This window comes from Macaca nemestrina, chromosome 2, assembly GCF_043159975.1.
Source record: "Macaca nemestrina isolate mMacNem1 chromosome 2, mMacNem.hap1, whole genome shotgun sequence".
Classification (NCBI taxonomy): domain Eukaryota; kingdom Metazoa; phylum Chordata; class Mammalia; order Primates; family Cercopithecidae; genus Macaca; species Macaca nemestrina.
This window is the reverse complement of record NC_092126.1, coordinates 151,251,780-151,273,457: the sequence shown is the minus strand read 5'-3', so window position 1 is coordinate 151,273,457 and position 21,678 is coordinate 151,251,780. Positions and strand designations below refer to the sequence as shown.

The following is a 21,678-nucleotide window of genomic DNA, read 5'->3' as shown; positions in this document are numbered from 1 at the left end:
TTCATGCTTGAAAACATGGGGGTGGGAAGAACAGGCAGGGCTTCCGAGCAGGGGCTGACTTTCAAGCGACACCACATCCAGGTTTTGGCACTGGCTGGGTTCCAGGGACGCAGGTCGGGGCGGGAGCGGGTGGCGGCAGCCCGGGGAGAAGGAATCTGAAGAGTGAAAGGACTCTGCCCTCTGGGGCCCTGCCGTCTGTCTGGGCCACTGCTGCCCTGATAATAAAACTCTCTCTCCCAGAGGCGAGATAGGCACTTAGGGAACCTTTCCTTTGAGTTACCGGAGAGAATAAAGTCCTGCAAAGGAGTCAGCAAGGCATGCCTCTTGGATGGTGTGTGCATCTGTGTGTGGAGACAGAGTGGAAGAAATACCCACTCGGGCAGCAGAAACAGCCACAGGGGAGGGGGAGGCCCATTTGTGGAGGCCCCTAACCCTCAATTCCCAGAGATCCTTGGTTCTGCCAATTTGAAGGACAGTCACTGTATTTAAATTTAGAAGACCTGAGTCTAAATCCCAGTTCTGTCACTTAATGGCCTCAGTTTACCCGCCTGTGAAATGGAACAATACTATTTCTCTCAGATGGTCACTGTGCCAGAGAAATGAGATGATGGGCGTCCTTGCCCCTGAAAGCCTCCCGGGAAGGGCAGTTAAATGGGAATCCCATTTCTCCAGCAGCCCCCGGCGGGCAGAAAGCGCTCTGTACCTCTTTAGGGAACCAGTGGATACAAAGACAACGCAGACATTCAGACCTCCTGACCCCAGTGGGAAAATAGGGTTTGCGGGGGTAAGATAATTGACCTATAGTCCTACAGGGAGCTCCAGCAGGAACACGTGTTGGCCTCCTTTACTGTGGCTGTTCTGTAACCCTGGTCACCTTCTTCCCCAGCTGGCCTGCACCTCTAAGCTCCAGACACCCATAGATCAAACAGCCAACGAGACACCCCCACCTGGGAGCCCCACAGGTACCTCACCCTCAGGATTTCTGAAGCAGAACTTACTAATATTCTCTCCAACAAGCCCCCTAGTCCCATAAAGAGCATGTCCGTTTCCCACAATCCACGTCACCTGAGAATCATCTCGAGAGCTCCCCCTCCCTCACCTCCATGTTAAGTAGATCCCAAATCTGTCTACTCCTTCCGACCCCAATGCCAATGCCATCCCCTCACCATGCCACTGCCACCTCTTATCTGTATGATGGTCACAGCCTCCTAGTGGTCTCCCACCCTCCGGTCAAGTCCTATCTCCTCGGCTGATGAAGGGATCACCAGAGGGAATATCTGATTTGCAACTTCCCTGCTTAAAACCTTCCAAGGCTCTCCATGCTCCCTGGATAAAGTAGAAATCACTCAGTCCATCAGTATAAGTCCTGACCTATATTAAAAAAGTCTTCATTCTATTCAACTGTTCCAGCCATTTCTCCTTCCCCAGCACTCTCATATCCCAGCCACATCTCAGTATTTATACTTCCCAACATGCCATGTGCTTTTGTGCATGAACCCTTTGTCAGGTGTTTCTTCCTTGTCTGCCTGGACCACTCTTATAAATCCTCCCACTCATCTCAAATGTCACCTCCGCTGTGAAGCCTTCTCTTACCTCCCGGGGCAGAGGGAGACCTCTTCCCCACTTCCATAGCAAAGAAACCACAGAGCTCAGGTTATCTGGGAAATTTAAAATGAATTCTTTCGACGTCGAATCATAAGTGCAATGTGGGGCTGGAGAAACATGGCTGTCTTCTTTCGTTGTGACATGCACAACCCTCTGTTCCGGCATTTGTGGCATTGGGTTACGTGCTAAGTGCTCTCATACTTCATCTATCTCATTCCTTACGGTAACTTCGGGAGGTAGGTATGAGCTTGCCCAATGATAAAAGAGGAGACCTAGACGGTTACATGGCTCGCCCACGGTCACACAGCTAAGAAATGGCTGCGTGGGGGATCTGAACCCACCTGCCTGCCTCCGAGCCATTTCACTCCTGGCACCTGTCGGGTGTCTTCTCGTTGCCAGCGTTTGTGTTTATCTCCTCCATGAGAGTGAGTTCTTTGGTGACCCAAGTCATGCCAGGCTTATCTATGTATCCCCAGAGCATGGGGACAGCTGGGGACAGAGAATGTCAGTGAGCATTTGCTGACACGGAGCTCAAATCTTTTGCTCCTCCCGCTCCTCTCAGGCTGACCATGAGCGACCTTTTCTCCCCTTTCAGACTCTCTCCTGGGCTCCATTTTGGCCAGATTTCCTTTGTCTCCACTGTGCAAGAAGCAGGGTCATCAGACTCAAAGTCGGACTATTACTGGGGAGATGCTGGGCAAGGAACTTCTCTCCCTGAAGGACAAGAGGGTCTGTGCCTCTCAAAGTGGGGTACACAGCCCTCTCTTAGGGGCACTTGAAACCATAGGAAAGATGTAGAGCTCCATCCTGGGAACTCTTTTTCTTCTCAAAGTTTTGGGGTAGGTAGAAATAAATGAAGCCATTCAACTTCTAAATGATACTTTATACATAAATTTTACAATTACAAATATATATAATATCTATATATAAGATTTTTATATATAGGAGTAAATGACAAAGCTCATGTTAACTGTTAGAGGAAAACCTGCGTGGGCTGCATTAGACTACACTCCTCACGTCTCCGGGGAACATGATGGAAACATGCAGGAAGCACCCCACAGAGTCGCACCGAGTCCCCAGCTGCGAGCCCCCACCCCGGCTAGGGATATAAGGAGATGCAGAATGACTTCTGCCCTGGTTCCTAGGTCCTCTCTTGCAGCAGGTCTCATGTAATGGAAAGACCATGGCTCTGGGGCTAGGAGGACCTAAGCTGGAATCCTAGAATGGAGTTATGGCTCTGTGACCTGACTTCAGTTTCTCATTTTCCCTTTGAGTATCATGGGTTTGACAATACTGTCCACCTGTGTGGAATATTCTCCTTGCCCCTCAGATCCCTGCTCCACTCTTCCCTACCAGGCTGTGTGCTCCAGGAGGCTGAAGCGCGCGCATGGTATGCATTGGCTCTTTTGCTCTCTGGCTTCCAGCTGGCCTTGGCCAATGGGAGACTTTGGCAGCGGGATGAGGGGAGGAAAGGACTCCTCTTGGCCACGCCGGAGTGACCGGTGGTCGCATTCCTTGGTGTGAGGGGTACGACTCCTGTGGGGAGCCTCTTCTTTGCCTGCAGCCCTCTGGAGGTCGTGTCACCTTTTCTTCCCCTTGTCCTTTAGAGCTGGGTGGGTGGGGGTAAAGGCTTTCTGTGGAGGCTGGCCTGGGCATGTTTCACCATCCTTTCCTGGTTTCCTTTCATTTTAACCCTCCCACGACTTTGAATCTAGTCTCTGCATGACACGCTCTTCAGTGATCTCTTTTGAGTGTGCCATTTCCCCCTGCTGGGATCCTGACCTGCAAACCACCTCACCAGGCCTGTGGAAGGATTCAGCAGACAGAGAGCAGTTTATAAGTAAAGCTTGGACTTGGTGCTGGAGAAGTATACTTGCTATCGTGAGGTGACAGAGTGGGGAGACAGGGGATGAGGGGGGAGCCCTGGCTAGAATCTCCTAAAACTCCTCCTTCCCCAGCAACCGTCCCCCACCCTGCAGCCCTGGGAGGCCTGGCTGGGGAGAGGCTTTTCCAGGGCACGTTTCCCACTGCTGTGGCAGCAGCGGCAGCATCATCGATAACACGCCGGCTCCTCGGAGGCCTTCCTGGCTCCAGCCCATCTGGCAGGCTCAGGTGGCCAGGGACCCCAGGCCAGGAGCCGCCAACCCGCTGACTCAGCACAACGCCCCTCTCTGAGCAGCTTGGCTTTGGGTGGGAACCAGCCAGCCATCCGGTGTCCCTCTCCTCCCCTTGGAGGTGGCTGGACCAGCCCCAGGCCTTTAATAAGTGCTGGCTGTTGCCTGGTCCTGGCCTAGGTCGCTAGGAGGGGTGAATGCAAGCTCAGGCAGCAGAGAACACAGGCCTCTGATGGTCAGCCAGAGAGGGCTCTTTCTTCCTGCCAGCCTCCCCTAGAGGCCCCCAAGGCCTTGGGATATGAGAGCTAGAAGGGTAAACCAGCTCCCTGACTGTGGAGATGGGGAAACTGAGGCTCAGAGAAAGTGACTTCCCAAGGTCCACTGCAAACCCCTATCAGACCCAGGCCAACACTGGCCAGGTCCTCATGGGCAGAGTCTCATGATTTCTTCTCTGGTGGAGGATGGTGGTTACCAATGTCCCCTGGCCAGGATGAGCTCCTAGCAAATCCTATGAGGTTGGAGGTACTTGTCTTTTGAAGATTTTAATAGTTTATGGGACTCTAAGCGCTTCATCCATTTATGACCTCTTATTCTCATAACTCTATCAGAAAGGAACTGGGGACTTCACCAACTAGAGGAAGAAGCTGAGGCCCAGAGACAGGAAGCAATTTGCCTGAGGTTGCACAGATAGTATGTGGCAGAACCAAAAGTCAAACTTAAGTCTTTCCTGCCCTAACGCTTTTGCTCTGCCAACCAGGCAACACAGTCTTTGGTTCTTCCGGAGACAGCACAGCATACCAAGAGCGAGCCCCAGCAGGGTGGGCTTTGGGAAGCCTGAGGTCCAGCCTCAGCCCTGCCTCTCCATTATTTTGGCCTAGCTCCTTCACCTCTGCGTGCCTTTCTTATCTGTGAAGAGTGGTGATCAGGCTTGCCCTGCTTTTTTTCATTTACTCTGTAAAACATGCAGGGTAGGTGCTGCTATTCCCATTTTACAGCTAGGGAAACTGAGGCCCATTCCTTTATTCATCATGAAGGAATTAGATGTAATTTGCTGAGATAGTTCTACAGGCCAGGTATGATGTCCCCAGAGAGGAAAGTGACCTACGCAAGGCCACATACATAGAAAATGGCAGAGCTAAGTCTCAAATGGACAATGGGGGCTCTAACCTACACTTTCCGGCTTCTGGTATTGTGGAAAAATGGCCAGGGGATCACAATTTTCCAACTCTTGCAGGAAGCCACTTGGATCCTCCTTGAGTCAAGTCCGTGGCACTAAATAGACCCCAGGAATGACACTCTCCTGGGAACTTTTGGCCTGGAACATATTTACACAACTCCAGAGGGGATGAAAATATCCCAACCCACTCCCTACAGACTCAAATTAGCAATTTTCTTATTCTTTATAACCCCTCTGGAAATTCCAACTATGTAATATTAGTCTAAAATTAGGAGTGTAAGTCACTAGAGAAAAGTCCCACAACTTGGGGAGAAAATGTTTTTGTAGCCTCATCCTGAGCATGTGTTCTAAATCAGAACACAGCAGTTGTCTTTCAAATACTTTTTTTTCTCCTAATCCTTATAGATTGGAGGCAAAATCTTTTGAGAGAATGTATTTTTACTCTACTGCCAAATGTCAAATTCAATCCCGGCTTTGAGTTTCCAGGCTCTTCAGGTGAGGTCCAGAACACTTGCACAGGAAGAGCCTGTCCCGTGGGCCCAGAATGCCTCCTTAAATGAGGGGCACTTTAATGACAGCAGCAATAACGTCACCCGCAGCCAACATTACGGACTCGTTTGGATGTACCGGGAACCTGAGTGAAGTGTTTTACAACCATTATTACATTTAGTCCTCATAACAGCCCTCTAAGGTGGATATTATCTCATTTTACATATGAGGGCAATTAAGGCCTAGAAAGATATGAGATTGGCCAAAGCCATATGGCCCTAGAACCATAAGCTGTGAAGTTAGACTTTTAACCCAAATCAGCGTAACTCTGCAGTCCACCCCAGGGTGCTGTCTCCAATAATAGTTGCTATTTATTGAACACATACTGTGTGCTACACACAGTGCTGAGTGTCTTATATAATAATCTCTCGTTTGTTTTTAATATGTGTTTTTTTAATTTTTATTTTTGGAGACAGAGTCTCTCTCTTTTGCCCAGGCTAGAGAGCAGTGGTGTGATCTCGGCTCACTGCAACCTCTGTCTCCTGAGTTCAAGCGATTCTTCTGCCTCAGCCTCCTGAGTAGCTGTGACTACAGGCACCCACCACATGCCCAGCTAATTTTTGTATAATCAGTAGAGACGGGGTTTCACCATATTAGCCAGGCTGGTCTTGAACTCCTGAACTCAGGTGATCCGCCCGCCTCAGCCTCCCAAAGTGCTGGGATTACAGGCGTGAGCCACCGTGCCCAGCCTCTAATTTTCTTGAGGTCTATGACCAATGCAGGCCTTTTCTGGACATGAGATATGGGACAGGCAGGCTTTGACATATGTGGATAAAAATGACCACGATATCTCCATGAATTAGCTTAAGAAGGTGAAATAAAGCTCTTCGAAGCAGAGGATCTTTGTAGGTTGGGGCAATATGAGCAACGGCAGGGAATGGATATCAACAGGGGATAGGGTCAGTGTCCTTAAGCTGTCTAGGATTGAGGCAAGAGATTTCGACCAGATGGAAGGGAAGGAGGTGAGCTGGAGCCCCCAGGGCACAGGAACAAGCATGTGGTAAGTGTGAGCCCAGGGGCAGAGCCAGGCCTGCGGGGTGGAAATCACCCAGGGGCTTAGAGGGGAGAGAGCTTCTTGTCTCTGCAGTAGTTGTCTGTGGGTTGGGCAACCATCAGGAGCATTGTAGAGGGAATTTCTAATTTGGGGAGTGTTGACTTTTGGGGTGCTGACTTTCCAAATTGCAAATTTGATATGCCTCTCTTCTGCCTGGCAGCATCCCCCAGATTCCAGGTGCTACCAACACAGTCTGAGAGAGCTCCTTGTCCAGGAGGACAAGGCTCCCACAATCTGCCGCTGACTGGTCACATCCACATTTTAGCCCAGGAGCTGTGGCAGCCATGCTCCTCCCCTGCCGTTTTCTGAACACTTGGAGAATTTCACACTCTTGGGCCTATGCACACACTCTGCAAATCCTTTCACCTCTCTAGGCACTTGTTGCGTCTGCTGAGCTGTGATTACTCATCCACAGACTGTGCACCCCTTGAGAGCACGGCCTAGTTGGGGTCACCGTCATAACTAGATGTGACTGGAGTATGGACTATGTGTTTAATGAATGCAGTGGGGCTATGGGACATTGTATGATCTTTTGAACTCTTAAGATCCTGCTATTTCTTTTCAGTTGGTGTTAAATGCAGGGTCTACCAGGTACAATGGCACGGTGAGGGTGGAGACGTGCAAGTAACAACAGCATTCATGATGCAGAGACAGCCAGGGTCTGGGGCCAACAACCAGGATGGGGGGGGGAGCAGAAGGTAGGGAGGGGGCCACCTAGTGACCATCAGGCATCTTGGTCCTCCTGTCTCATAACCCAAACTCCTGGAGAGAACGGGTAGGAAAAGGGGGACCAGAAAGCAATGGGGATGGGCATGGTGGAAATGAGCTTTGATTATTTCTCTCAGGATGTAGAATTAGGAGCCCCGTGCCCCCCAACCTTCACTAGGTATTTCCAAGGGAATGGGTATCCAGAGGCCAACATCCAGCCCCTCTCCCACCCAGCTCCTTCCATCAGCACCACGAGGTCAGTGGGCCGTGTCAAGCAAGGAGGACCAGTCCACGAAAATACCTGCTTTTTAGCCTTGAGGGAGCCAAGAAAACGTCATCGGAGTCCAGACGCCACCAAGAAAGCCCACCACAGACGCCTCTGTGCCCTTCCCTCTTTGCCCGTCAGTGGAGGTGGTGGAGCTGCCCCTCTGGAAATTTGCTATGTGACATCAGCTAGTGTTGCCACCTCTTCCAACCCTGGGCCTCCCAGGCTCCTCGCTCTGCACCCACATTGTAAAAAAGGAGCCAGAAACTCAGGCCAGCCTAGTTTCTTACGGTGGCTGGAGAAACAGGGTGTGCAGCTTCGCTTCTTCTGTGTGTCCCCTCTTTGTTCCTGGGCTCCACACACAGCGGGAGGAAGGAAAAGGGAGTCCGTTCCAGGGAGGTGCTGGGGGAGGGCTCTTGTGGGAGCCTGGAAACCCTTTCTTGACTCTTGACCAAAGTTACTTTTCTTCCTATTTTTATTAACACAAATCCCTACGTGTGTTTGTGTCCAGAGAAAGTACTATGAATAACTGATGACACATTCGTTAACTTATGATTCATCCTGGGGGAGAGAGAGAAGGAGAAAGGAGCAGGAGCTTTGGAGGCTGAATATAAAGTGTTGTCAAATATTTAGCAAATGATCATCCAAGCCACAGGGAAAAAGTCAGAGATGGGAATTTGAAAGTTGCCAGGATTTAAAAGCCATTTAATGCTAACCATCAGTGCCAGAGAGCTGAGAGCATTTCTCTTCCTCCTTCCATTGGCAGCAACAGCTCCGATAATGTGGAAAGGCTTGGATGGGCTGCGGAGCGCTGGTGGGAACTGAGACCGGGCAGCGGGGCTGAAAGACTTTTTGTTCAAGAAAGCTTGTAAATAAGGGAGCGCCTCAGAGGTGGACTCTCTTGTCTACTGCCTGTACATTCTCTCTTTCAGGAGATCCCTGACCATCAGCTCTCTACACAGAAGACTAGCCAGTCATGTGGGTGTTTCAAAATATCCTGATGTTTGGCATCAAGGAAGAAAAAAAGAGCCATATGACTGACTGAATTTGTCACTTTCCTTCCAAATGTTTTGATGTTACTTAGACAACGGCTTCAGTCTTTGTCTATCTGTCATTCTAAAGGTTTGAGCTCAGAAGGGCTCTCTCCTGAAGGGTTAGGAACCCTACATTTTTAGGGCTGGGGTCAGTACTCACTTCTATAACCTGATTCTTTGGAGATACAGTAATTTTTAAGCAAAAGATGAACAAGTCTTTCTTGATATTTTGGCTTGAAAGCCTCAAGTCTGCAGTTATGTCTCATGAGTGTAAATACCATAAGACAAGATAAATTAAGGAAGTGGCAGGGAAATTTAGGTCAGTGGAAATACGCGTCCCGCACAACAGAGGCCTCCAGACAGTTTGTTTACACCCATAAGCTTGTCCAACTTGCCTTATTTTGTTGTTGCTGTTTGGTTTGGTTTAGGCTTTTAGTAGCCTGAAGCCATGGTTTTTAATTTCTGTCCCTAGTGATAAGTGGAAAAGAGGGAAAGGGAAGAGGCTTTATTGGCCCAGTCAGAAACAGAAACTAAGAACCCATGACTGTATTCTCTCCCTTGGACACCCAGTAAGGCATTCTTCAAAGACATAGTATGATGAGTTCATGAATAGCCAATGCAAGTGAATTCAGTGGATTGAATCAACGAATCTATTCATTGTGCCAAGAATGAACAGATTGTCCTGCCTTCAGGAAACTTAGAATCTATTTGCTTGGGAGGCAAGCATTCCATTAATGATGCGGATAGTTAGCCTCTGAGTTCAGAAAAGTAAGAGATCTCTGGACAGAGTGGTCCCAAGGAGGAGGACAGGAATAACCACAGCAAAACTGCCCTGCAGAAGAAAAAAGAAAAGTAGCTCTTCTCCCTCAGTTTTTTTTTTTTTTCTTTCATTGTGTTCCTGTTATTTTGCTTCTCTGGAATGTCTTTTCTCCTCCTCTCTACCTATTCCAGTCCAACACTTCCCTGAGGCCCTCTTCAGCAAATCCACAGATTCAGTCTCTAGGATTCCAATCTTCATTCATCTTACTTCCTACAAACTCTTACCATTCACCTGGCATGGGATTTAATCTGTGCACTTGAATCCATAGGAAAAAAAGATGCATCTTTTCTCTTTAGTTGATAATAGGTAACTTCTTTGTGGCAGGTGTCAAATCTTTTTTATCTGTTTTAGAGACAGGGTCTCACTCTGTGGCCCAGGCTGGAATACAGTGGCATTATCATAGCTCACTGCAGCTTCAACTCCCGGCTCAAGCAATCCTCCCGCCTCAGCTTGCGAGTAGCTGGGACTACAGGTGTGTGCCACCACACATGGCTAATATTTAAAACTGTTGTAGAGATGGGGTCTCGAACAGGAGACCAGCTCAATTGATCCATCCACCTTGGCCTCCTAAAGTGTGGGGATTAAAGACTTGAGACACCATGCCTGGCCCAGATACCAAATTTTAAAACAGTTCGGTGTTCCCCAGAGTTTCTAGCAGTGCTCAGTTGCTGGCCACTGGCTCTGTGGGTGCACAGTGGCATTGATTAGCAGGTAGTATATGAATAGGCTGCTGGTGGTGAGTGAAAATCTCGGTTAGGATTGTGGAAGAAGACTGAATTCTGGGTAAGCCCAGGGATATACTGCATATCAGCATATCCAGGCTACAAAACACATGCTCTGAGCCGTCTGATTCTGAAGTTCCCCTTCCCTTCTTAGTTCTGATTGTTAAAGCAGATGTAGAGTTCCGAAAAGTTGTAAATTGAGTAAAAAATTAATTTACTGAGAATGGAAGTGTATCAGCAGTTCCACTCACATATTTTAAAATGTCTAAGAAGGAAAAGAAAAATAAAGGAAGAAGGAAAGGAAGGAAGGAAGGGAGGAAGGGTGCGAGGGAGGGAGGGAGGAAGGAAGGGAGGGAGGGAGGAAGGGAGGGAGGGAGGGAGGGAGCAAGGGAAGAAGGAAAAGGGGGAAAAAAGAAAGCCCAGGGGCTAGGGTGGGAAACACACAAGACTCAGTAAATGAAATACTATCAGCAATTTCATAATATGGTAATTTTTAATATTAAAAGTAAATTGTAAATGTGTCTTTATAAACAATATGCATAAAATAGATCATATTCTAAAACCGTTTCTTTTTAAAATGCTTTTTCACAGTAAATTTCTTAGGTGTCAGATTTTCCCTCAGAATAGTGCAACTGGAAGAAGGGAAATGTTGGCAGCGGCTCAGGACTCTCTGCTAGTACAAGTCCTTGTAGATCTCCTGCAGGAGCGGGTGAAGACTCATGTCTGTCTCCGTCTTCTTGATCACCTGCAGTAGCTGCACGTGTTCCGTGACAATCTGTCTGAGGTCTGTCATTTTCTGGAGCAGCTTGGCAAACAGCTGCGAGGACTCAGGGTGGTTCAGCTTCAGCTGGAGCTCCAGGGCTTGTAGCAGGTTGTCTTGAATGTCTTCAATGGGCTTCACATTCAGCAAACCTGGGCGATCTGGGGAAGCACAAATGGAAAACACAACACGGGGTTCAGTCAAAAAATCCTCTGGGCCCCGCCTCGGAGGCCTAGGGAGCTCTACCAAGCAACTCATCCGTGGTTTTGGTTTGTTTTGCTTTGTATCTTAAATAGGTGGGGAGCAAGGGTAAGCAGATAATGGGTGAGAACTGAGGATGTAATCAGAACCAAAATAATCAGAGGTCTTTGCAGGGGCTTTTTCTGGCCAGGATGGAATCTGTGTGGTCAGCTGATGGAGCATGGCATCAAAACAATTTCATTCCCCAAATGAAGTTTCCTCTGCTAACATGTTTCTACTCAGAAATGTCCTTTTTCCTTTTTTTTTTTTTTGAGATGGAGTCTTGCTCTGTCTGGCTGGAGTGCAGGCTGGAGTGCAGTGGCACGACCTCAGCTCACTACAACCTATGCCTCCCGGGATCAAGCTATTCTCCTGCCTCAGCCTCCTGAGTAGCTGGGATGATAGGCGCTCACCACCACGCCTTTCTAATTTTTGTATTTTTAGTAGAGATGGGGTTTCACCATGTTGGCCACGCTTGTCTCAAACTCCTGACCTCAAGTGATCCACCCGCCTTGGCCTCCCAAAGTGCTGGGATTACAGGCATGAGCCACCACGCCCAGCCAGAAATCTTTTCAACTTCTGCTCCTTCCTGATGAATCCATGTTTTATAGCTTCTACTCAGTTTCTTATCATAGCTTCAAATATGCTCTTTTCACAAATATGCTTTTAAAAAAAGGCTTGTCTTTTTGCTTGATTTGCTTATGCTGTGTTTGCTTAATATGGCGTATTTCCAAACGACAAAACACAGTTTTAAAATACTGATACATTTTAACAGAGGTTTCTTTTGAGTGGCAAGATTGCAAGCAATTTTCACTAGTTCTTCTTTAGATTTTTTCTTTAGTTCAATTTGCAAATGGTGAACTTAAATACCTTTTAAATATTTTACTTTTTTCTTTATGTAGATCTTGTTAGATTTATTCTCAAACACTTTATAGCTTCTATTGTGAATGGACCCTTCATTTTCATTACATCTAATATATCCCCGCTGATGTGTAGAAACCTAATTGATTTTAGTATATTGAAACGATTCCAATTTCCTGAACTTTTGTCAGTTCGAATAGCTTTTAATCATGGATTTCTACTTTTTTTGGATAGATAATTGTATCAGCAATGATAGCTATTTATTTCTTCTTTTGCATCATTAACCTTTCTCATTTCCTCTTCTTGCCATAGTGTGTTGGCTAAAACCTCCAATATGGGATTAAATAATAGCAGCAATTCTTGTTTTATTCCTAACTTTGAAGGAAATGCTTCTAATGGTTTATCAGCAACTATGATGTTTGCTATAGATTATGGAGGACATGTTTTACTCCTGGCTTATCCAAGGGTTTAAAAATTTTAATTTGTTTTAGTCAGGAATGTTGTTGAATTTTTATCAAATGCTTTTACATTTCTCTATCTAAAGAGCTATGATATCTTGAAGAGTTATGGTTTTATCTTAACCTAGCACAGTGAATTACATTAACAGAGTTCCTTATACCCTTGTAGTCACTTGCTAATATTTTATTATAGGGTTTTTGTACTTGTAGGTGGTACTGGTTTAGAATTATTTTGGGGGCCATTCTTTGCCTGTTTTAGTAACAATGTTAACTAGCCTTATCCACTGAGTTGAGAAGTTTGCCTTCTGTGTCGACATAGTAATGATCTGTTCCCTGATGGTTTCTTAGAATTTGTTTGCAGAACCATCTGAGCTTAATGATAAATCAATCATTATCTTTAATTTTTCTTCCATAGTTTTTATCTATTCAGGCTTTCTACTACTTATATGGTAAAGTTTTAGTAATTTATATTGGAATAAAGTTGTAGATGATATTGTCTTAGAATATGAAATGTATTTATCATGCCCCTTAACTTAATCTTAACTTAATGCTTTTTCTTTTCTTTTTTTTGAGACAGAGTCTTAATCTGTTGCCCAGTGCAGTGGCATGATCATGGCTCACTGCATCCTCCAACTCCTGGGTTCAGGTGATCCTCCTGCTTTAGCCTCCCAAGTAGCTGGGACTATAGGCATGAGCCACCACACCCAACTAATTTCTAAATTTTTTGTAGAGGTGGGGTCTTGCTACATAGCCCAGACTGGTCTTGAACTTCTGGCCTCAACCAATCCTCCTGCCTCAGCCTCCCAAAGTGCTGGGAACATAGGCATGAGCCACTGTGCCCAGCTCTTAGAGCTCTTTATTTGTGCATTCTCTCATTAAAAAAATCTGATTTGGCCGGAGAATGGCAGGAACCCGGGAGGCGGAGCTTGCAGTGAGCTGAGATCTGGCCACTGCACTCCAGCCTGGGCGACAGAGCAAGACTCCATCTCAAAAAAAAAAAAAAAAAATCTGATTTGTCAAAGGTTTATCTAGTTTTTGCTTTTTTAAAAAAACATAACTTTTGGTTTTTTAATCAAGTCTGTTTTTAAACATTTTGTGTTTTGTTTTTAATTTATTGAATTCCTTTTTAAAACTTTCTTTAGGTTTACTTTCTTCTCCTTTTCTAGTTGTTTTGAGTTGAATGCTTAATTCATTTGGTTTGGTATTCCTTGTTTTCTAATAAATGCATTGAAGCCTCCACATGTTCTTCTTAGTGCCACTTTGGTTTCATCCCATGGGCTTTGATCAATGGTACTCTCATAGTTCTTTTCTAAACAGCTTGTCTTATAATTTTGATTTCATTTTTAACCTAAGAGTTATACAGAAGTATGTTTTTAAATTTCCAAGTAAAAAGTTTGGGTTTCAGTGTTTGTTTTGTCATCTCTAAGTTTTATTTTCTAATTTCCAGTTTGTTGCCTTGGGTTAGATTATAAGGTTTTCTCAGTAAGGCTCACCAAGAAGACAGGATATTCACTTGATCATCTATCTCGTATTGATTTCAAATTTGAGCTCTTGAAGGCTATTTATTTTCTTTTAAAAATTGTAACTCTTCTCCCCTTCATGGTATGAGTTTTACCCACCTTTAATATCCTTTATGACCTGGTCCTGGTCATCCTCTAGCCTCAGTTCTGTTTCATTTTGCTCCATGTTAAGCCATATTAATCTATTTCCATGCCAAGTTCCTCAAACACCCTATGTTCTGTCAGGACTCTGCACTTATTCAGATTTTATTCCTCCTGCCTGAAATGTTCTCACCTTCCCTTCACTCTTCTTATTGACTTCAACCATTTCTTCAAAATACAGACTGTGGTGGGATTCCATCCTGAAATCCTTCCTCAACAGTATCCCTTCCTCTCTCCTGTTCTTCTCATCTCCTTTCTCTGGGCCCCATAGCACCTTATAAACACCTCAATCACAGCTATACTAGTAGATTACATTCACTGAATGGTTATAATTTTCCAAAGATCGTGCCAAGGGCCTTATATACAATATGCCATTTAATCTTCACAATAACCCCACAAGGTCATACTTTACAGAGGGAGAAATTAAGACTTAGAGAAAAAAGTTGCATCTTACCAAGATGGGCCACTTGCTAGTAAATGCAGAACTGATATTTGGATCTAAGTCTGTCTGGTTCCAAAGGTTCTGTTCTTATTCCTTATTATCTTGTATTGTAAGTTCTGACTTTCTTGTTTCTCCCCCATTAGACCATGAGGTAATAGAGGGCACAGACTGTGTTCTGATCATTTCTGAACCACCAGTGGAAACACAGGAAGCATTTGGTCGACTGAGTTAATGAGTGAGAAGGCTGTTCTGGCCAAGAGCCCTGGATCGAAAAGCACAATTCTCTCGGCTGGTGAACAGGCCTGAAGGCAGAATCCCTACACAATGAAGAAGTCTCCTGTAAACTATGTTTTCCTGTGTCTAATAAACTCTAGTAACCTTTATCCATTGAGATGAGGCTCAAGAGAACAATGTGAGATGGCAGAGTGGTCTCAGAGTGGGATTTTCAGAACTCTAAATATTCTTCTAAGTTAACTTTCGTATTTTTTTTCCATTAAAGAAGGAAATTGGTCTTTAGTTTGATTTTTTTCCCTCTCAGGTCTCCAACATATCCCATTGACCAGAATAAGTGTAAGTTTCTTTTTTAGATTTCAGCATTCAATCCTGGAACCATCAGCAAAAAATCTCAGATTCTGAGAAGGAACAAATGATCGGGTCCTGGCCTGGAGAACTGGGCCCCTGGGAGCATGGGGCCTTCCTCACTGTTGCTATATGGGAATGAAAAAGCCACTGACACTTCACTGAAAGCTGGGCCCCAGACTGGCATCTTGGTTTAATGACTACGGATCCTCCGGCTTGATAAATGCATGCATCTCAAAGGCCAGAGGCAGACGTGTGTCTAAAGACAGGTGCCGAGAGAGGCCCTCCTGGGCTGGGACCACTCGGCCTGGGGTAGGCCTCTGCTCACTAGACACTGGCTCCTGAAACCTTTCTGCCGCTCCTCCTTCCTCCACCTGCTCCTTCTCTCTTTTTTTGGTAGAGACAGAATCTCTACATTCTGTAGAGGCCGCTCTTGCATGCTGGGCTCAAGAGATTTGTCCTCCTTGGCCCTGCAAAGTGCTGAGATGACAAGCGGTAGCCACTGCTCCCAGCCTCCTCCTTCCTCTTGAGCAGCACCACTGGGGTCAGCCCTTGGGCTAAGGAGATGATGTTAATCTACTAGGTCCCGTTTATCAAACAACCAAGCCCTAACATGCAACTGATCAGGGCTTGCTGGAAACACTTGGCTCCGATGCAGTGTCATGGAACTGGCCTCTCTAGGAGTGGAGAGGGATCTGGTTTGGATTTTCAAACCCCTCTTTGGCAAGTTATTCTTTATGATGTGATGGATGAAGCTTGGCTGAATTGCTGAAATTTTGTGGCCATGGAGTAAGTATATTTTCTGCAATGATAAGTTAGATCATTTACAGATCAGTCCCATTGTCCCCCTGACTGAGCCTCCGTTAAGGCAAGATGGTTTAGGGAAGGAGGGCAGCAGAGAAAAGTTGTATATTTTACATCTAAGGCTTTCACTCACCAGCTCTGTGATCTTAGGAAAACTGATTAAGATCACTAGGCTCAATTTTCTTGTCTAAACAAAACAGATCAGACTAAATAGATAATCTCAAAAATTCTAATTCAAAAACTATAAGATTTATTCTCATTTGTAATTCCCTCTACATAATTCAGTTGGGGAAATATACTCAAACATCTAATTGAAAAAGCACATTAACATTAAACTTAAAACACCTGACTTACTTAAACAACAGAAAAGCTTCCTTTGGTCTTCAAGCTCTAGTCAACGGCAAAAGAGATCCATCTGCCAGAGTTGTTCCCTACCCTCCACCCTCCAAGTGGTCACAACTCCCCACTAGTCTCTTTCCCTTTCTGTTCCACGCACATTCAGTCCTTTACTGAGCTAAGCCAGGTGCCACAGTTGTGCCACAGAAATCCATCCAAACACCCAGACTGTGCCAGGGCCTTTCTCTTCTCTCCATTCCCAACAGCCTAGTGCCTGAAAAGGCACTGCTCCCAGGAGGCCCACCTGAGATCCTCTCCCTGCACCTTGCTGAGGTTACAGTTGAGTCTGGTGTAGGGCCAGGGCCAAGGGTCCTCTCTGCTGGGGTAGGCTGCCTAGAAGGCCCTTTTGGGAAGTGTGTGTGACTCAGACTCCAGGACTGAGCACTCCAGGAGGCTGGAGTCAATTACTAGTTCCCTACTCCCCAGGCTGTGAAGAATTGGGAAAGAAACCTTTCCGGTCTCCATCCACACGGTCCTGGAATTGATTACAGAGCACTGTTGATTATGGGCAAAGCTTCCATCTTATCCAGATCTGGTTCTGTGAAGTGGAGGGTTTATTCAAAGCAGATTCAAACATGCTGGTCCTCTTGAGATCTGCCCACCTGGGCTGGGTGTTTCCCTAGCACAGAGTTTCTCAGGAGGCGTCTCAATTAGGGAACCAGATGACCACAGCAGAGTCTCCTGAAGGAGAGGCAGATAAACTAATGTGGGGGGTTTTGTCTCTATTCTAGGAGTTGCTCTCCCGGCTTTCCGCATCTTTTCCTATTGGCTCTCTGATAGAGACTAAAGTGAAACTGACTGTCCCTAGGGTGTTAAAAAATAACAAAACCAAACACAAATCTGATTGCAGGGCAGCTGTAAACTGATCCACAGACAATGAAAGACCTTAGCTCAGGTGCAGGCCGAAAACTGGAGGGGAGGCAGGGCTACTTAGGGAACTCAGTACTTTGCAATTTAACTTCCTTTTGCGCTTCCTCTCAAGTTTCCTTTATTGCACTGCTCCCTAAATTCACAGGCATGTTCTAGGAGGCAGTGGATCGGGAAGCTGAAGACTTGAGTCCTGTCTCTCTCCCACTTAGTTTCTGTGGACAAATCATCTAATCTTTCTGGGTTTGGGCTTAGTTTTCAAGACAATGACATTTCTTTCATAAGCGCATGGTGAGAATGAAATAGGTAGAGGAATTTTAGAACATATTATAATTCTTGTGTTCATTCCAATAAAGGCAGTTTCCATGGGGTTGGGGTCAGGAGTGTAAGTAGGAGTGGATGGCATATCAACAGTCAGGAAATTGAAGGTTTCTGAGTTGTTCTTGGTTACAGCAGAAATTCAGAAGCTCAAGAAAAATAATGCCTGATGCAGACACGTTTGGGGTGTCAGGCAAGTTCTCATTCCTGTAGTCGAGTGCATGTAGGCAAGGTGGTTTAAGAACAATAACAAAACAAAAAACCCACGGAGCCCCAATTCACTACTTCCTTGAAGAAATGATGCTGGGAATTTGGGGGTACTTTTCTGATCCAACCATCAGAATCACAGTGGGCCTACATGGAATTCAGCAAAGTACCACGGTGTGGCCTATAGCAATTCCTTCCCACCATCCTACCGATAGGGAAAGATCATTTAGCAAAGTTATACATGTGTCCTCTTCATATTTAAATTTGAATTGGAGCTTGGTCTAGTGCAGGGATGATCAATTCTGGCTACATATTAAAATTATCTGGGGAGACTAAAAAAGCAAACAAATGCCTGGGAGCCATCCCTAGAGATTCTGACTCACTTGGCCTGGGGTATGACCTTCAGGATTTTTAATAGTTCCTGGGTGATTCTAATGTGTGGCCAAGGGTGCACACTACCAGCTGAGTGAGAAGCAGTTGGAATTACAACTCTGCAAGCTAGGTAACCTTGGACAAGTTCCCTCACCTTTCTATACCTCGGTTTCCTCACTTTAACAACTGGAGCTGTAGCGGTAATTTAACTCATAATGTTGTTTAGAGGACTGACGGACATACGGAAGGTGCTTAGCACAGTGTCTGTTGCACAGTAAATTAGCTATCACTATTTTCATTACTGCTCTGTAACTGTGCCTCATTTTCTTCCTTTCTTTTCCTCTCATTTCTCTGATTTTCTTGGGTCCTTTCTATATTTTTCCTATTCTTTCTTCCTCAATTATTGCTTTCTTCATCCTTTTTTACTTTCTCTTCAGCCTCCCCTCCCTCCACCCCCGCCCCCCGCTGCTTTCCGGATGTTTTCCCCTTTCTATTCCTGGGCCTGCACCTTGCTGGGTATTTATAAGAACGCTAGCAAGGCCACCTTACATTAATCAGAGGTCTGAGCCATGGATGATTTGAAGAGCAATGTAGTTTACTGCTGCTTTCAGGGAAAGGGGATAACATAAAATAGAGATCTTGCAAATGCTTTGACAAACAGATAAAGATCATCTGTAACCAGCACATTCTGCAGTGAACACACATGTTGCTGGTACAGCCTTCACTCTGAAGTGGGTTAACATTCTGACACTCGCCGGTTTAAATAACAGTTTCACATTTAATTGCTTCCCCTATCTATGCCTGATAACAATAATATATATGACTGGGCCGGGATGGTGGAGCGGGATAACCATAATAAAATCAAACCAGCCAATATTTTCTTTGATCCGCCCATTAAATAGCGATTACATCTCAACTTGCCTCATCTCAGACACTCTACTCCCACCTCTAATATGCAACTCCCAAACCACAAACCAGAGCACAAGCCCATCTAGTGACAGGGTGGGCAACCCTTTCCTGTGTGCCCTGTTCAAAGCCCCTCCACTTGACAGCACCACCAGTGGAAAGTGAGCATGGGCTGTCATTTCCGGGTCTCTCAGAGTGAAAATGGAACCTGAGATTTCTGTCCCACCCCGGGAAGCCCTTGTGTCCCTACTTCTGTACACCCTGGGGTTAGGGGCCCCTTGTCGTTCTAGTCATTCCAGGTCACTCAATTTATATCCAGCCACGTGGTTTGCTCCCCACCTTTTTGTCAGGACCAGGGGAGCCGTCTGCAGTCCCCGCTTAAGCCTAGTGGTGTATGTACATTTCTGCTTCTTCTCTGTCCAAGAAGAAATCTGACTGGGGCTGGAAATGCGGGGTGGGAGATAGAGGAAGAAGGGTGGTGCTGAAATAGGAAGAATGATCCCTTCCAAGTCTCCCACTAACCTGCCATCTCCATGCCCTGAATCCATCTGGTGGCTCTACCCTGCGATGCTCTCGGCAGGATAAGGGGAGGGAAAGGAAGAGAGAAGGGAAGACTAAGAACTCCTACCCTTCCTTACTCCCTCAACCTCTGGAAATGGCAACAGCACACCAAGGGCAGTAAGTGAAGTTAAAACCTGCCAGGTATGACTTTTCTCCACCCCGCTCCCCCGCTGTGCTCCTTGCCAATGTCTCTGAGAAAAACCTGTGATCTCAGAACACAGGCACACTCTCTAAATATGGTCTAAACACATGAAGTCCCCAAAAAGTTCATGGGAATTCCTGAAGGCTGGGAATCCAGCAGTCCTGCCATTCCCTGTCTCCTTTGGGGGCCACAGGACGTCCAAATCCTCCCCACTTTGAGGCCCTCCCCTTCCTCCAGGATCTCTTTCCTTCTGGGTTTTGTTCTCAATCCACACCTAATCCCCTTAAAGTGATAGTTGATAAAGCGATTAGCTGATATCTCCTAGGGGTATTTATATTGTAATAAGCGATCTTAAGAATCACTGTTGGTGGCATTTCAAGCAATGTGACTGGCAGGATTGAGTGGCGCTGCTTCAAATTATATCATATAGGGCAAAAGGGAAAATCAGCATTTACTGTGTGCTGAACATGTCCCGGGCATTGTGCCAGAGGCTTCACATCATGTTATTTGGTTTGCTCAGGGTACTGATAAGGAAATTAAGGCTCAGGGAGGTAAATAATTGCTGCAAGCACACATCTAGGAAGAGAGTGGGGATTTGGAACTCCTGTTCATCTGATTCCAGGGCTTTACACTGTGCCAGCCTGCCTCTTCTGGTCTCCCTACTTGTGACACTGGTGAGCCCTCCAAAGATTTCTCTAGGACTGATTGATGCCTTCACTACCTGTATCTGTTAGGAGTGACTTGAACCAGTGCTGGGTTTTCATTCTTCCTCACTTGCAGATGATCTGTCTGAACGTCTTGGTGAACTGTGCCAGTCTGGAAGGCTGCCTGGGGTCACTCAGAGTTTAAACACATATTGTGAGAGCCCAAAATGATAAAGTACCCCAGAAAGCAGCCCCGACTGACCGGCTGAGCCTCTTCCAGGACTGCCGGTGTGGGGTCAGGAATGACTCAGCATTCGACCCAATAGTCAGTCTCTGAGGGCAAATCCAATTGCTTGCTTGCTCACTGGGATGGTCCCAGCCTACCATGCCTGGGCTGGGGAAGGGGTTTTATTTCTCAACAGTCACAGATAAAGATGCTTCTATATTTTACAAACAACAAAAGCCTGTATATGTATATGTTTAAAGTATATCAGATGATTCTAGGATGTTTCATCTCCTCCCCATCGTTCTATCCCCGCCCTCAGCTCTCTGGTTTTTAGAAATTCGGTGCCAGTTGAAAACTCATAAATAAACTTCACCTTTGTCAAACCAAGTCTATGGGGTTATGAAAATGGTGAACTAATGGGACATTTCTAGATAACTCAAAGCGAGTCATTATTCAAAGCCATTCTGCCAACTAGCTGGGGGGGCAGGGTGAGAGGAGTGGCCTAAGAGAAGAGCCTTATAAGCTATGCAGAAACAACATAGGTGCCCGTAAAATTTTTTTCCAGTTAATAAATAAGTGCTATTACTCTCGGACACAATCGTAGCCCAGATAGGCGACAGGAACTATGCAATAACACTCTTTGGCTGTCGTCCTGCTCAAGAGAAAGCAGATATCCTTGTTTATTTGCAATATTACAAGAAAAGAGAGAAAAACAACTTTCGCCATGTAGGCACCAGCCTGTCTTGTCCAAAAAAACTCTACGGATGAGGGAGCTAAATCTTTAGCTGGTACAGGAGAGGTGGGAGAAAGTGGGCTGACTGTTGTTCACAGTATTTTTAATATCTATGTTTTGTAATATTTTGGGTTTGGTCTCCTCTCCAGTTAACTAGTAATGCAGATGATAGCAGATGAAGAGGGGGTGGAAGGCACTGGGCTGTGCAGAAGCAGAGACTCCATAAGCCGGAGTTTCCTCCAGGAAAGCAATGGCCTACTCAAGCAAGTGCACCCAGCCTTTTGTTCCAGAGAGAAGACGACACTTTCCATTTTAGAGCTGGGAACAGTTTCAAGATTTTGAAGGGCAGCTATGGGACAGTGAAGAGAGATGAATACACCCAAACCCAGTGCTCCTCAAACTCAGTGCTGATGGAACACTGGTGTTCTGTGAGCCGGAGCGAGCATTCTGCTG

At 45.9% G+C, this 21,678-nt stretch overlaps 1 protein-coding gene across 9 annotated transcripts in view; it reads right to left on the bottom strand.

Moving 5' to 3' along the window:
* Positions 1 to 10,505: 10,505 nt before the first annotated feature.
* The window catches only part of LOC105477726 (peroxisome proliferator activated receptor gamma), a 148,857-nt gene continuing 137,684 nt past the window's right edge, over positions 10,506 to 21,678 (bottom strand). For all 9 annotated transcript variants that reach the window (XM_011734390.2, XM_011734386.3, XM_071092230.1 and 6 more), the window contains one exon: positions 10,506 to 10,969. In XM_011734390.2, coding sequence (XP_011732692.1) covers positions 10,722 to 10,969 — 248 coding nt within the window. In that variant the 3' untranslated portion in view covers positions 10,506 to 10,721. The remainder of the gene's footprint in view (positions 10,970 to 21,678) is intronic.